The following is a 16,982-nucleotide window of genomic DNA, read 5'->3' as shown; positions in this document are numbered from 1 at the left end:
GTTGTGCCAATGCCATAGAAATAGGTGGTTTTTTCAAGATCCAGTGGGGGACAGGCCAAAAATTATACTGTTTTATGTTGTCCAGATTGGTGTTCAAGTACTCCAAGTATGGTTTAATCCATATTCCAAAAGGTTTGATCACTTTAGGTCTAGCTTCATACAGATGAGAACATTCTGGTTGGAATACTGGTATAGAGGCCGGATTACTTAGATTTGCTTCGAGTTTGACTGCGTATTGTAAGGCCAGTTTCAGACACCTATTCTGGAGGGAAGGTTCACCGGCTTCTGTTATTGTGTATCAGATTTACTACATATAAAATGAAACATTTTACTACATGCAAAATATAATATAGCAAAAAAAAAAAAAAAAAAAAAAAAAAAAAGAGTAGCTAAGCTTCCTTGCTGCAAATATTAACAGGCTCCTGTTTACTCATGTAAAGCTAGACACACAGCTGTCTACAACCTATAAATCTATGGTACAATACAGGAGACCTCTTGCAGAGAGAAATCTTAAACCAGACGTCCCATGACCTGAATAACCCCAATCATGCGCACTTGCACAGAGAAAAAAAAAAAAAAACACTGGCATGCTCTATTAAGTCTATTAATGAAGTAATCTTGATCCATTCCAGAGTATATCAGTACAATCATTTGTAATCTGTCTGGATTCATTCAGTAAAGAATGCAAAATGGTTCAATTTCATATCATCTGTAATTCTGTAGTTTCAGTGACATAATAAAACACAAATCCCAAACATCTTTACAAACTAATTGGAAGCACTCATGAAAAGCAGCCTGGATCATTGGGATTTGATAATTAGCATGTTTCAATTGAGTGAATTTTGAGCCGAAATTTTTTTTGCAATAAAGCCACACACAATAACATGCTAATTAGAAATATCATGAATAGTGAAGACAGACTGAGCTGCCTGGAAGACAAACAAAAATAACAGAACTAGGCTGAGGGACGAGACAAAAGATCTCAACAAGCTCTGAAGCAGATAAACTCTGACTAAAAAGACCCTTTATGGCTATACATGTATGTTCATGTAGATCTGAGGCCTCTTCCACATTAATACAATAATAAGAATGTGCATCTTTTTCTCTACGTTTTGGCCTTCTGTCCACAGAGACGCCATTTGACAGTGAAAGCGGTTTTTGAAAACGGTCTCTCAAGTGGTTAATTTGGAAACGCTGTCTTCACCTTGTAGAGTGGACAGGGTAAACGATGACGTATTTGTGGTCAGGTGATGCAGTCATGTGATCTATTCAACCCAAAAAATTCAAGATGGCGACCCATGTTGTAGCACCGTTATTGTGCCTGCTTTTCACTTTGATAGCATTGTTAAAGATAAATGTTACTTTGTACAACCTTCACATTGCATACCTTCAAAAGCCGACGGCTACGGAAAATGAGGACAATTGCGTTTCAGATCGTACATGGAACAGCGATTTTTCACATGCACAGTAAGGGGATTTAAGAGTTTTCATGTGCTTCAGTGTGGACGAGCAACTTTTGGGTAATGCTTGAAAAGTGTGGACGTGTGGCACGTGTGGCAGTGCAGACAGAGAGCATTTGGAAAATGAAAATGCCATTTTCAAATGTATCTGGATTAATGTGGACATAGCCTGAGTCCAAAAACAGTAATTCAGCAGTCATTTCTATGATCACGGTTTCTTTGCACAGCCTTATAGAATCTTCACAACAGAATCACTATTTCTACCTGTTACTCTCTCCATATCTAACACCTCTAGCAGGAACCACACCCTTTTTACAACCTACCTGGAAACGAAGTATTATGGTCCAGATGAGACCGAGTGTGAGACGGTGGTTTCCGTCAACAATGTCATGAGAACCCATGTTCTCCAGATGAACCTTCTGTTCTTTCAGGAACTGCAAAGCCTTGTCAACATTCTCCAGACAGTGGATGCGCATACGGCCCTTGGTGGGCTTTGGCTGAGAGAGAGAGAGAGAGAGAGAGAGAGAGAAGAATTAAACAAGTGCAAGGGTAATTAAAAGGAAGTCAGCATTTGATTTATAAATGGACAAATGAATAGAACAACAAAGGGCCAGAAAATAGATTTATAAAAAATTAATTGGATGGATGGATGCTGACCAGTTGTTCCCCAGAGAGAACCTCCAGCAGCCGGATGAGCATGCGTCCATCGCGGAGGTCAGTGTACAGGTCACCGATCCTGCAGGTCACACGGCCCAGGTGAGAGTTCACCCATTTAGTAAAGGTCTTCTTCTGCACTGCCTCTCTTTCATCTGGTCAAAAAACAAAAAAACTCTACTTTCAAACGCGCACACACTTTTTAAATATTTATTTATATTGACTCATTATAGAAGGTTTCAAAATATGACAAATTCTGATGCATATGTTTACAGAAACCTTGCAGGTCATAATGCCTTCACACACTACGACTACCAATAAAGACATATACACACACACGGCACAAAATTCATAAGCAGCAAAGACTGCAACTGCATTTTAGAAATAAAAACACAACCACATAAACAAACAACAAAATAAATATTAAGAAAAATGTACATCCCTATTTTAAAGATGGAACAACAAGATTTAACTGCTAAATCCAAAGTCAGGCCAATATTTTACAATTTGTCATAAAATTAACATTCATAAAAGACGATTTGTGCAGTGGCCGAGGACTGACTGTAACTCTAAACTTTATTAAAGCAACTCAATTACCGCAGAGCACTGACATCATTGACTGATGACTGCTTGCATTAATTCGAGCAGACTTCACTCACACCAACCAATTATTTGAGAGGAGGGGCGGGACTTTACGGCAGAGCGGAGCTAGAGAGCTGTGTGAAGTGATAAAGCATCCCCTTAAAAAAAAAAAAAAAGGTTTCTCTAAAACAATTAATGATACAGAGAGACAGACAAAAAGAGAATTACTAAAATGACAGGATTGTGAACAGGAAAAGAACACGAGAAATGGAATAACGGCAGGAATGCTTGATATGAATGCGGACAGATGAGTATCTAATGAGCAAACAAGATAGTGTTTACTTGAACACAGTATTAGTGTTGCAGACCTCTGAAAGCATATGGGGCTGGTCAGTAAGAGGCTCAGCCCACTGATTGACCTTTACAGAGGAACAGCAAGCTGTTTATTACAAACACCATTACATTCTCCACCTCACTACCAATACAGAAAGTCTGAGTGGGACAAAGAGAGAACATGGCATGTTGTGTAGCATAAGTTAATACGACAAGATAATTCCTGTAACAGGTCTAAATGAAGCATGTAATTTAATTGCTGATAAGAAAAATGTTGAGCTCAAAACGCCTCAGCCATAAAGCAAACACCACACTGAAACACACACAATATAACACAAGAGCACAACAGCAGTGCGAGGCAACACAAGGTCAGCATTATAGCCATCTGGTCGCAGATCTTATCAAACACAAACACACACTGTTCTCCATTAGGACAAAGCTTGTTATTTCACATGGAATTGGATCAAAGTCAACATATGTAAACACACAGATAAATGCACACCTGTGTATGTACGACTGAATACAAGCCAATGATTGACAATTAGACCACTACAGGTAAAAGAAACAAAATCTGAAATGTGTGTGTGTCGGTAATGGCCTGATCCTGGTTAGACCGGACAGATTAGAAACATATTACTGAAAGAAGCACATCCAAACACACACACACACACACACAGTAAAACCTCCCTGACTAAATTCTCTCCAGTTTCATCTCACCTCAACTTTCTCTCTCTCTCTCCCAATTTCTTCCCTAAAACAATTTTTCTGTCTCACTGAAAGGATTCTCCAACAGAGAGACAGTAGCTCGGTTTCCATCCAACTATTTTTATGCGCACTTTGAAATGACACATAAGACATCCTGAATGGAAACGCTTGACATGCGAATAAACTCAAAATTCGCTTACATTTTATGCGCTAGGCAGAGGTGGATTTTCTAGAGTTTCACATTAGTTAAAATGTGCATTTAAGTTGATGGAAACAATGGCATGTTTTGACCACTCGTGCACATGTTAGGAGTGTGCGATAGCTTGATGTGACTGACCCCACAAAATGTCCGACCTTGGCACAAATAGCCCTTGACATTCGGAAGTGTCTAACCAACAGCAGGTCGTTAAAGTGGGTCTTCACAATCTGGCAGAACAGTTTTGAGAGTTGGGGCTGGCGGCGTATGGGCACCGCAGCCATTTCAGCCCTCATTATATCAGATATTACACTTATTCTGTGGCGTCTCCTGGCAGCATTTAATAAAACAAGGTACATCTGCTCCATCAAGACAAGCTGGCACCTCAAGAAAATGTGCATGACGTAGTGAATGGAAACGTGCAACAATTTGCATTTTCTTTAGTTAGTTGAATTTTTAAGAAATGCGCTTAAAAAATGCTAAACATTTAGATGGATACACAGACACATACACACACAGTGACAAAAATCTTGGACAACACGAGGACAAGGGTGATTCTCACTAAACCTGTCAAGAAAATAACCTGGTCATATTTAACCACAAATCAAAAAATAAATAAATATTGGGATACTTTAAAGGTAGATCAGGTGTAGAACAAGCAATAGAACTGAACCTGTCCTAAAAAAGTATGTGAAAGTGTATATTTTACTTTTTAATATATTACATATATATATATATATATATATTTGTCATCATTATTATAATCACGTTTTAACTTTTAAAAAATAGAGATATTCTACATCCTATCAGTTTATATTACACTCACAATAACAACAAAACCTTGTGCTTTTGTAAAATAAAGAAAATAAACTGGGTGCGCTTTCAGCCGTCTGTCTCCGTGAGCATCTTTCTGAAACACATCACAAAAATGAAGTGAAACTTCGCGAATATTTATCACACAAACATGAAACATGTCTAAAGAAAGCTTAAAATGTCTACATTTAAATAAAACAATTCAACTTTAAAACAAATATTCTCCTGCAATGTAATCTGTATGAAACAAAGCGATGTACAGTTTCTCCTGGCTCAGCTCATTATCCCTAATGTGATCACACCCACCAGCAGAGCGCGCTATTCATACGGTATTGTGCTGAGGCGCTCAATGCAAACGGTAAATGCCCCCAACAGTGCCTTAAAAAACATCAAGTTCATTCACTTTTCTGCGCGTTTAGAGGATGGCACGCTACACAGGTGAGGAAGCTCTACAGATGGTCCTGGATAGTGAGGAAGAGTTCACAATTTCCTCAGAAGAAGAGCGGGACTTCGACGATGAATGTTTACATTTTGAAGAGCGACTTGATCCAGCCGAGGATACAATTCCGGATGAGTAAGTCATTTAGTTTTACTTACATACACTATATTGCCAAAAGTATTCGCTCACCCATCCAAATAATTGAATTCAGGTGTTCCAATCACTTCCATGGCCACAGGTGTATAAAATGAAGCACCTAGGCATGCAGACTGCTTCTACAAACATTTGTGAAAGAATGGGCCGCTCTCAGGAGCTCAGTGAATTCCAGCGTGGTACTGTGATAGGATGCCACCTGTGCAACAAGTCCAGTCGTGAAATTTCCTCGCTACTAAATATTCCACAGTCAACTGTCAGTGGTATTATAACAAAGTGGAAGCGATTGGGAATGACAGCAACTCAGCCACGAAGTGGTAGGCCACGTAAAATGACAGAGCGGGGTCAGCGGATGCCGAGGCGCATAGTGCGCAGAGGTCGGCAACTTTCTGCAGAGTCAATCGCTACAGACCTCCAAAGTTCACGTGGCCTTCAGATTAGCTCAAGAACAATGCATAGAGAGCTTCATGGAATGGGTTTCCATGGCCGAGCAGCTGCATCCAAGCCATACATCACCAAGTGCAATGCAAAGCGTCGGATGCAGTGGTGTAAAGCACGCCACCACTGGACTCTAGAGCAGTGGAGACGCGTTCTCTGAAGTGACAAATCACGCTTCTCCATCTGGCAATCTGATGGACGAGTCTGGGTTTGGTGGTTGCCAGGAGAACGGTACTTGTCTGACTGCATTGTGCCAACTGTGAAGTTTGGTGGAGGGGGATTATGGTGTGGGGTTGTTTTTCAGGAGCTGGGCTTGGCCCCTTAGTTCCAGTGAAAGGAACTCTGAATGCTTCAGCATACCAAGAGATTTTGGACAATTCCATGCTCCCAACTTTGTGGGAACAGTTTGGGGATGGCCCCTTCCTGTTCCAACATGACTGCACACCAGTGCACAAAGCAAGGTCCATAAAGACATGGCTGAGCGAGTTTGGTGTGGAAGAATTTGACTGGCCTGCACAGAGTCCTGACCTCAACCCGATAGAGCACCTTTGGGATGAATTAGAGCGAAGACTGCGAGCCAGGCCTTCTCGTCCAACATCAGTGTCTGACCTCACAAATGCGCTTCTGGAAGAATGGTCAAAAATTCCCATAAACACACTCCTAAACCTTGTGGAAAGCCTTCCCGGAAAGTTGAAGCTGTTATAGCTGCAAAGGGTGGGCCGACGTCATATTAAACCCTATGGATTAAGAATGGGATGTCACTTAAGTTCATATGCGTCTAAAGGCAGTTAAGCGAATACTTTTGCCAATATAGTGTATTAGTTGACATGCTATTTTATATAAACAAGGACATATTTTACTTGCTGGACTATTTCCAGACTTGCCAGCCAGGATTCAAAGTATTGAAATTTGAAATATGTCCTAATAGGCAAGTTTGAGTTACATTTAAATGTTGTTTCGGCTAAAGCAGGTATTTAAATTGTATGCTGTATGATATCAATATGATATGTAATATGATTTAAAATAATATGAATGTTCAGATTATATTTTAACTAGTGTTTATGCTGCCTCATTATCATCAACGAAGCTTGTGCTTGCAAATATCTATTTGGGTGTAAATGTGTCAAATGTGCTGAAAATATGCCCATATTAGAAAATCAACATATTAGAATGATTTCTGAAGGATCATGTGACACTGAAGACTGCAGTAATGATGCTGAAAATTCAGCTTTGATCACAGGAATAAATTGCATTTGACAATATATTCAAATAGAAAAGTTATTTTAAATTGTAAAAATATTTCACAATATCACTGTTTTTGCTGTATTTTGGATCAAATAAATGCAGCTTTGGTGAGCAGAAGAGACTTCTTTTAAAAACATTAAAAAAATCTTACAGATCTAAAACTTTTAAATGGTAGTGTAGGTCTAAAGTAAAGTCTTTATGTAAAGAAAATGTATAGTCAGATTTCTTTAAACTTAAACTTGATTTTGTGAATAAGCTACAAACAATACATTCAATCTTTAAGTCTCCTCACATTCATTCTCTCTCAGGGGAGGGGTCTTTGTCTCCTCAGGTGTGAATCACATCAATATTCATGATCATCCACGCCTCCTCGCATATGACTTTTCTAACACTAAAAGTGTCTTACAAAAGTTAAATGATTATATTGTTTTGTATGAATGAGAGATCAGGATGGGTTTCACATCATTTTATAGCAAAAACTCTAGGCTACAAGATCCAGTCCTCAAAAGTCTTGTGAACAAATGTTTAGTATGTGTTATCCAGGGCCCAAAACACCCTCAGACCCCAGAGGGTTAATTTCAAGCACATTCAAAAACAATACAGGGATTTTCTAGGTATTCCAGTACTTAAATGTCTAAAAGCTACATTCAAGCACTTTTAACACTTCAAGGACCTTGTGCAAACCCTGTAAACAGTGTAAAATAATAAAGCACAGTAGGGGTTAAATCAAGCGATAGAGAGATTAAGATGTTGCACACTCAATATAGTCTAAATTTGCATCGATATGGTTCGTAATTTTCTTGGTTCGCGAAAATGTCACAATGAAAAATAAATCTAAATTTTTCCCCCAGAAAAACAGACTTCATTTTTTTAAGCAAAATATAATTTATTTAAAATTTTTAAGTGAAATATAACCTGTTTAATTTATTCAACTGAAAGCAAGCATCATTGCATACAGTATGTGTATGTTTCTATGCAAGTCTTTGTGTCAAGGGCATGAGCAGAGAGCACACATAGCACATCCAGTGAGAGGTCTGAGCGCAGGTTAGCATGATAACAGTACTGTAGTACACTTGATCTAAATCCACAGTCCGACAGATTATTGCAAAAGAACTGTACCCTACTGTCTATAATAGAGCTTGGTCCTTTTACCATCACAGATATGATCAAACTCTCACTCACACACAAGCATGTTCAGGGAAATTCTCCACACACCACCAGTCGAGGAAACCTGTTCTGCCACTTTCAAGCACACTCACATGCACACAGTGTCAAAAAAAGCTCCCTTAGATTCTCAGCTTAACTGACTTGAAAGCACAGATGCAAAGACCTGAACTAGCAGAGTAAGCCTGGCCTACATTACATGCCTAGATAATTTCTCCATCTGGCCAGTTTGTTCAAACTTCTATTACTCTGCAATAAAATGGGAGATTTGTTCCATAATTTTGGTGTCTTCTTTAAACAGGAAGCACTGTCCTTTTTTCACTTCCTCCAAATATTGTTAGTATTGTATGTTTGTGTGCACAGGCTTAAGAAAGTCATTTTGTCTTTCAATTGAAAATCTCCATACCGTCTGCTCACTGTGTTTTATTATTCACCTCTAATCTTGAACTGGGTGGGTAAATTATATCCAAAATAAATGTAAGAGATTTTGATTTGGCAATGCTTGATTCTTCTTTGAGGTTCATGGTGCAGCATGTTTGGAGCTTTTCCTTGATAGGAATTGCTGGCTGCTCAAAAGGGACAAAACCACACATTTTACACACACGGAGGCAGGGTGCAGCATTGGAAGGTGATGTTTTAATTACATATGAAAATACATTCAAATATGAACAATTTCTGCAATCAAATATTTGAATGGAACTATGGAATATAAAAGTCCTTACACACCCACACACTATATGAGGCATCCAAGGGCATTGTGCTTTGGATAAATATTTAGCTTTTACCAAATACAAGGAATTTCTGATATGACGAAACAAGGCCTATATGCTGTAATAAAGGATTCACCAGGGCTATCTGACCATGGGTCAGCATGTGTGTTCGAGTTGTGGAGTTCTGTTGCTTTAGCCTTGATCTGTTTAAAAATGAGGAGACCTTGAGCATTCCAGACTGAGGAGGAGGAGGGAGGGAGGAGACACACACACACACACACACACACACACGTGCAGCTAAAGGGTGTCTGAGGACTATGACCTGTTTTACAATGCAAATAGGAATGAGGGGGTAGAGAAGTCATTTAATCATTAAGATGGATGGCCAATATAAATATGAACAGATAATCAGTACATGCCTGCCCGCTATTCAAATCAATTTATGCACACACCTATCTGCCTGCTGCCGCCTCTGAACACACACAGCTATTCTTACTCCAGCTTGCTCTAATAGTTACAGCACAGGCCAGTATACACTTACTCTGTACAATAGACAATGTACAATCTCTGACTTGAATTAGGAGGTAAAGAAAAGTGCTCCAATGGCCCAGTTCTCTTCTCAAAACACCACTACCTTCTGGATGGCTTTTCTATCCTGTGTGGTCACATCTGTAAACCTTATACTGATGCAGCAGGTCAGGACCATTTCTATTTAAATGTTCAGTGTCTCACACACAATAAAAGGTATATTTTCCATGTTAAACAGTTTTTGTCCTAACCAGCCAAGACAGCGTCACACGACGAGCGACGGCATTCTGTTTTTGAAATGGTTTCTATTTCTGCCAGACAACAATTGAGTCTACAATTATGCTTATAACAGCATATTAAAGCCGGTATCTCACTAGCCGGTTCAGAACATGGTGTCTCAAACCTACCAAATATTTTGGTTTAGGTCACGTTTTCTTCAGTCAGAGGTCTCTTACACACACACACACACACACACACACCAGTTCAGAATGACAGAGGGGTGACATACTGGCTCATTCTGACTTTCTCTCCACTTCCTTGTCACGTGGAGATCGGCGAAATATAAAACAGGAGTACCGCGTGAACATAAACAATGGTAATAGACAGAATTTGGACATGATTCATAAAATAACTGTGCCCTGTGTATGTGTGTGATTGTGTTTTAATTAGTTGTGTTTAATAAACAGACTGTCCCATCTGTGATTGCTCTGATATCTACATTTTATTGTCAAGTATCATCATTTTAGTGTATGAATATCGCAGTGCTGCGTCGCGTCTAGTGTGGACAGACTGCTTGTCGCTGGAATCTTATGTCGCGTCTGGTTAGGACAAGATCTAAGGCAAGTCTTTGATGATCTGTGTCCCCTGTCTGGCTCACAGTTTTCACATCTCATCATTGATAATCACAATGCATTTCACTCCACATCACCTGAGGACTAGACAGAGATCTTTGACCTTTGAGAATTTAAGAGATAGGATGATGTAGTTGAAGATTTAATCAAGTTCCCACATGTCAATCTGTGCTAATGTGTTGCTCCAATTAAAGGTGAAGTGTGTAATTTAAAAAAAAAAATTGTTAAAATAGTTTCTCCTATCGCAGTTTAATAAGCAAAGTCAACTCTAAGCCATTTGTAGATTGATTTCCCCAAAAAATGCGTACACACTGTGACTTTCCTATCCCAGGTTAACAAGCAGAGACAACCATAAGTAAGCCAACCGTAGGTTGATCTTTACTGAAATGTGTAAACATGGTTACTTTGTTGAGTTATCAAACATTATGCTGTTTGTTTGGCCCCAACCAGCCCCACACAGCAACACTGATTCAACCAATGACATGAGCGTAGGATGGAAGAGTCTTAAAGAAAGCTTTTTATTTTTATTAAAAAAATTCCATGTTTTCCGATTTAATTCTTCTGGATAACATGCAATAAGTTTTAATTTTATAATGAAATGAGTTGTTTAATCAAATACATTTATACAATTTTATCAAACAAAAGTATAATTAACAAAACTTTGCAGTAAAAGTTGTGATTGATGAAAATACATCCGAATCACAGTCAAGCTGCTATTCAGTGGGCACAGCACTCCTGCGTGTGCAGTATTGCGGAAGAAGAAGAGGAAGAAAAAGAGGAAGAAGAAATATTTATTATTAATATTAATTATTATTATTTGTATTATTCATAAAAAATTTGTTTAAATTTGTCAAATTATCATTCATTTCATCCCAATTTTGTCCAGTTCTGTAAAACGCCACATTTTCCTCTTAATTCCATTTTTATGACTCAAATCTGTGATTCCGCCCGTGTTTTCCGTATCGTGGAAATCATAGGGCCTTAGGGTGAGTATCTGTTTGTCCTAACCATGGAGGATTAGGGAAGAGTTCAGGAAATCTGTTTGAAATAGTCATTTTTGCATTTCTTTTAAGTGAGGCTAGTTGCCCAGAAATAACATACTTCAGCTGTAATCTTTATATTCTGAAATGGTAACATAGAATTTTTTTTTTTTTAAATATTATATTTGTGTTTAAAGCAGGCAAAATATTGTTTCTTAAAGTCCAGTCAAGGGTGTTTTCAGTGTAAATGTTTCTTGGATTAGTCAGTAGTGACGATCAGCTGTTGACATTTACATCAATTGCAGATTAACCTGGAAACACACACACACACACACACACACACACACACAGGACTAGGATCTTTAAAGCTAAATTTGTATGGGCTTCTAGATGACAAATGAAAAACAAAAATGCTCAAATCAGCTGATTGGCAGACTGCAAACCCATCGACCAATCAACAGACTCACTCTGCACAAGCCTTGCACATCTGCCAACCCTTCCGAATAAATACACACACACTTTCAAGGGCTAGTGTCAAGAAAAAGCAAAGGTGTTTGCCACACCCATGAAGACATCCAATGAACAAATAAATTCAGAGGAGATGTGTTTCACAAGCATGTGTGTGGTTGTTTGTGGTGAGCAGATGACATCTATGTGAATCGACAGCACGTGCTCATCACCGCTTCTCGAAATATAGCAATGAGTATATTGAGATGTGAACCACATCTATCAATTGAACACCTTTTAACCAGATAAAAGCAAAAACATATGTACTGACAAACCAAAAATGACAAACACATCCTGATCATTAGGGCTGGGCGATATGTAACAGTTATTTTATCAATAATCGACTTATTGCGATATACAATTGCATCGTCAACCCCCCTGCCAAGGGTCAGTGAATGTTTTTGCTTTATTGATATTGCTTTAAAATTTTAATTTATTGAAACACAAAAAGCACAGACATTTCTAAATTCAAATTGCACTTTAAACTAAATGAAAAAAAGCAATAAAATAAAGTGATTAAAAAATATATATTTTTTACCACCTTATTTAAACATTTTCAGTCTCCAACGGCTCCATTTGCCATCACGCAAGCATCTGTCAACGACACCAGATGGAAAATTACTAATATGAATGAATGAACGTTACATTTATATAGCACTTTTCTGACGCTACACTCAAAGCGCTTTACACAGTGAACAGTGGACTCTCCTCAACCACCACCAGTGTGCAGCATCCACCTGGATGATGCGTCGGCAGCCATAGAGCGCCAGTACGCTCACCACACACCAGCTATTGGTGGAGAGGAGAGAGAGTCGATTACTGGATGGGGATTATTAGGAGGCCATGACTGAGAAGGGCCAATGGGGGTAATTTAGCCAGGACACCAGGGTTACGGTAATGACCACAGAGAGTCACGACCTCGGTTTAACATCTCATCCAAAGGACAGTGCCCTTTTTACAGTATAGTGTCCCTGTCACTATACTGGGGCATTAGGTCCCACACAGAGCACAGGGTGAGCAACCCCTGCTGGACTCCCTAATATCTCTTCCAGCAGCAACCTTAGTTTCCCCCTCCCATCCAGGTACTGACCAGGCTCAACCCTGCTTAGCTTCAGTGGGCAACCGGTCTTGAGCTACAGGGTGATATGGCTGCTGGCCATAATAGCCTACAGATTAAGAACTAAAGACAATGGGGCCTGGGAAGCTCAGCGAGTATTGACGCTGACTACCACCCCTGGAGTCGCGAGTTCGAATCCAGGGTGTGCTGAATGACTCCAGCCAGGTCTCCTAATCAACCAAATTGGCCCGGTTGCTAGGGAGGGTAAAGTCATATGGGGTAACCTCCTCGTGGTCGCGATTAGTGGTTCTCGCTCTCAGTGGGGCGCATGGTAAGTTGTGCGTGGAGCGCGGAGAGTAGCATGAGCCTCCACATGCTGGGAGTCTCCGTGGTGTCATGCACAACGAGCCACGTGATAAGATGCACGGATTGACTGTCTCAGAAGCAGAGGCAACTGAGACTTGTCCTCCACCACCCAGACTGAGGTGAGTAACTGTGCCACCACGAGGACCTACTAAGTAGTGGGAATTGGGCATTCCAAATAAATAAATAACTAAAAGACAATTATAAATGTTAAGACAATAATAATCATAGTAAATGACCCTAATAAATTCCCTTGTGTTCCCAAAATAATGCTGCCAAATGTATGTTCTTATCGAATTTGTGTTTGTATTGTGTCTTGGTAATACAGTTAATGCTGCCAAAATAAAATAAAACGAAACTCAATTTTAGGTTCAAGGTGAATGTGTCTTGTATTACTTTATGATTTAATCACTTTCGCCTTAGTCTCTTTAATACAAAGATATATATTACTGAACCCGCAGAGCTGCATTCACAATGCATGCCAACCACGTGGAAATAAAGGGAACTAAACTCACAGCACCTCCTCAGATGATTGGAGATAGTTTGCAGCATTCTCATAGATGACATTATTCTTTCTAAACAGTTTTCAGATGAACAAAACAGAGAAAAAGTGTGAACTCTTTACATGCACTTGTTCCACGAAACAGGCTTGCACTGCACGCCTCAGAACAAACAGTGAATCAGACACATGCACTGATGGCTTTTGTCTTTTCTTAAAAATATAATAAAGTGTGTTTCTTCAAGTGCGTGTTTTTGTGACTAACAGCATTTTTTGTCACATGTCACTCCGAGACGTCTTACAGGTCGCCCGACTGTTGCGGGTATGTAAGCAAAATTACCTGCGCATGAAATACATTTGGACGAGGAGCTTGCGGACTGGACTGCATTTTGTGGGTAGCAGGTGCTAGTTTCACACCCTGGGCTACTGTTTAATATATTTGGCGAATTCCCAGATCCATTGTTCTGCCATTCCCCGATATTGTCGATCAGCGTCTGTCAATAAGTGTCGCAATCAGCATCGGGATCTTTGTAAGACATCGTCGATATCCGATAACATCGTCCTATCGCCCAGCCCTACTGATCACTGCATTGATGTCACTGATGATGATGTTATTCTTTCAAAAGGTCAGTCCCAGACAAACCTTCAGAGAACAGAATGTCACATAATTCTGTACTTACATTTCATCACTAATAAACACAATTAGCTCACAGTCATTAACTTCAATGGCAATATTCCCGGTATTGGTAAAGAGTTACCATAGAAACATAAAGGTCACTTTGTTATGGAAACAAAAGCCTGGGGACTTTAACAGTCTCCTTTGAAGGTTAATATCTACCTAGTTATCATTTACACACACGAGAGAGAGAGGAAATGTTAGTAACTGCTGCTACTCAGATGTCACCTCAATATCAAGACATTTCCTCTATAAAAGTTGAGGAAACATTGGCAAATATATAATGAAAGATTAGAGGTGAATAATAAAACACAGTGAGCAGACAGTATGGAGATTTTCAATTGAAAGACAAAATTACTTTAAGTCTGTGCGCACACACATACAATACTAACAATATTTGGAGGAAGTGAAAAAAGGACAGTGCTTCCTGTTTAAAGAAGACACCAAAATTATGGAACAAACTCTGATAATTTCTGTAAGTGTTTAAGATTTTATATTACTGGCTCTTCCACTATAAAAGACAAATACATGCATCAACTCTCTCTGGCTTGAACCACACATTGACACACACTGGAAGTAACTGGAAGTAAAGGTAGGGGAATTGGCACAGGAGTCCAAAAGATCCAGTTATCTCTTCAGGATATGCCTCTATGTAGGTGGGATGTTTGCAGTCTTGGGGGACACCTGAGAGATAGTACATGTGTGAATCTATATCCGTGTGTGTAAGTGTGTGCAAACTCCACAGTAGGCTGGTCGTGTTGTTACAGGGCTGCTTCCCTAAGTAACGTTCACAAAAAACAGTAAGACGGGGTGAGAGACAGACAGTATGGTCATATGCCATATGTCACAATTCTCAGATGGCGGGTTTATGTCTGTGTGTGTGTGTTTCTAGTCACCTGGACAAGTATTCGATCAAAGTTAACTGCCCTAATCCTCCTCTTGCATTTTTTAATTATCACATGAATATGTCCCGAGTCTCGACAATTTCTTCACTTGTGAAACAACGGTCTTGTGATCTACAGTTGTGATACTGATGTCTTGTGGTAGCTGACTTTTGTTTGTTTTGTCTTTTTAAATATATCTGTGTTCTAGGAACATTTGGCCAGCGCAAACTGTTCTGCACTGCATGACTTTAAAGCAGCTCATATCTGAACACTGATCAACATGGTGTACATGAGAATGGTGTTGTTGATAGCACACTGACAGAGGTATTAAACTATGTACACAACATTATTTATCTGCACACAAACACACACAGACACATCTCTGCACTTTACTTGGTAATACAGTCATGTTTTGAGAAAACAATAACAGGGATCTCATAAGATCACTGTATAAACAACACTAACTGGAATGCATGAGCTGTGATGTACAAAATAAAACTTTTTAACACAAATACATGCATGTTTTCATGCTGAGCTGTAGCCTCACACCATTCAAATAATCTGTAAGCTCAAGAACAGACCTCAAAAACAGTAAAATGAAAACAAATTCCTACTTTATTTTCAACAAAATTACATTAGTATAAAATTTTTTACTTTGCATGGATTTCAGAAAATTGAAATAATTTTACATATAATGTTACTATTGTTTCAGCTGCAATGATTTAAATTAGAAAGCCAGAGACTACATCACAAGATGTCTTTGAGGTAACAGACAGAAGTTATTTAAAAAAAAAATTAAACGACAAACAAAACACATGTAATTAGTAAATCAATTTACAGAAGGGGAAAATAAAGTGGGCGCTGTAGCTCTGCAGCATGTCGTCAACTGACATGTCGCAATGGATGCTTCCAGTGTAGAGACAGCTCCACTGATTACAATGGGAGTGATTTAGTTTTGTAGACCGTGTCAGACAACATCTTGTGTTTAGCACTAATGAGTAAAGCTGTGATTTAGTGACCAGGGTAGGGTTGCACCAGCTGTGCGTTAGGTCTCACTTAAGTTGAGACGTAAAGTTCACACTAAGGGCTTACTAACTACTAGTTAGTTTGTAACTAAGTCAGAGCTTAATTTGGTTGCACCACCTGCTCTTAAGGCAACACTTAACTATTAGGTCGTAAGCTCTCTGTAAAGTAATGCGTAGTCGCATAATATGACGTTTACCTGTATTTATCCAATAAACAGCCTTCATATTTGTACACAGAAGTGTTAAACAGCCATGAATTTCAGTTTGATCTTGTTCAAACCTTGTTTGCTCACGTAATAAATCAGCTGTCAGCTGTAATAAAATATATCCCCATTGAAATACGATACGTAATAAAACAAGATTTCATTAATGATATATTTAGCCTATGTAAATAACAATATTCAATAACTATCTAAAATGAATAAGGGACAGTAAATAAATACTAATACAACAGGCTGGAAAAATAGACATTTATTCATTTTAATATCTATTTCGTACGTTGAAACGTCACACCGGGCGGAGTACACAGGAATGTACACCGTTAGATCGGGTTCATGCTGAAGATGTACGTTTTTTACATTATGTTTTCTCCCGTAAACGTAAACGAGTGTAAATGCTAACATCATCATATGTGTCGAAATGACTGAAGCCTGTCAACCAAAACATGAGCTCATTGATGTCATTGAGTCTGCTTTTTTATTCCATCCGTTACAAACCTGG

General features: G+C 39.0%; 2 protein-coding genes across 5 annotated transcripts in view; one reads left to right on the top strand and one right to left on the bottom strand.

The window, feature by feature from the left end:
* The window catches only part of LOC127427940 (mucin-5AC-like), a 184,695-nt gene that overhangs the window by 73,712 nt on the left and 94,001 nt on the right, over window positions 1–16,982 (top strand). The window lies entirely within an intron of this gene.
* Window positions 1–16,982, bottom strand: part of LOC127427795 (spectrin beta chain, non-erythrocytic 1-like) — a 123,532-nt gene that overhangs the window by 32,156 nt on the left and 74,394 nt on the right. For all 4 annotated transcript variants that reach the window (XM_051675577.1, XM_051675587.1, XM_051675583.1 and 1 more), the window contains 2 exons: window positions 2,118–2,269; window positions 1,784–1,957 (listed from right to left, as the gene is read on the bottom strand). In XM_051675577.1, coding sequence (XP_051531537.1) covers window positions 1,784–1,957; window positions 2,118–2,269 — 326 coding nt within the window. The remainder of the gene's footprint in view (window positions 1–1,783; window positions 1,958–2,117; window positions 2,270–16,982) is intronic.

Source organism: Myxocyprinus asiaticus, chromosome 3 (assembly GCF_019703515.2).
Source record: "Myxocyprinus asiaticus isolate MX2 ecotype Aquarium Trade chromosome 3, UBuf_Myxa_2, whole genome shotgun sequence".
NCBI lineage: Eukaryota > Metazoa > Chordata > Actinopteri > Cypriniformes > Catostomidae > Myxocyprinus > Myxocyprinus asiaticus.
This window is presented reverse-complemented; position numbering and strand designations above follow the sequence as displayed.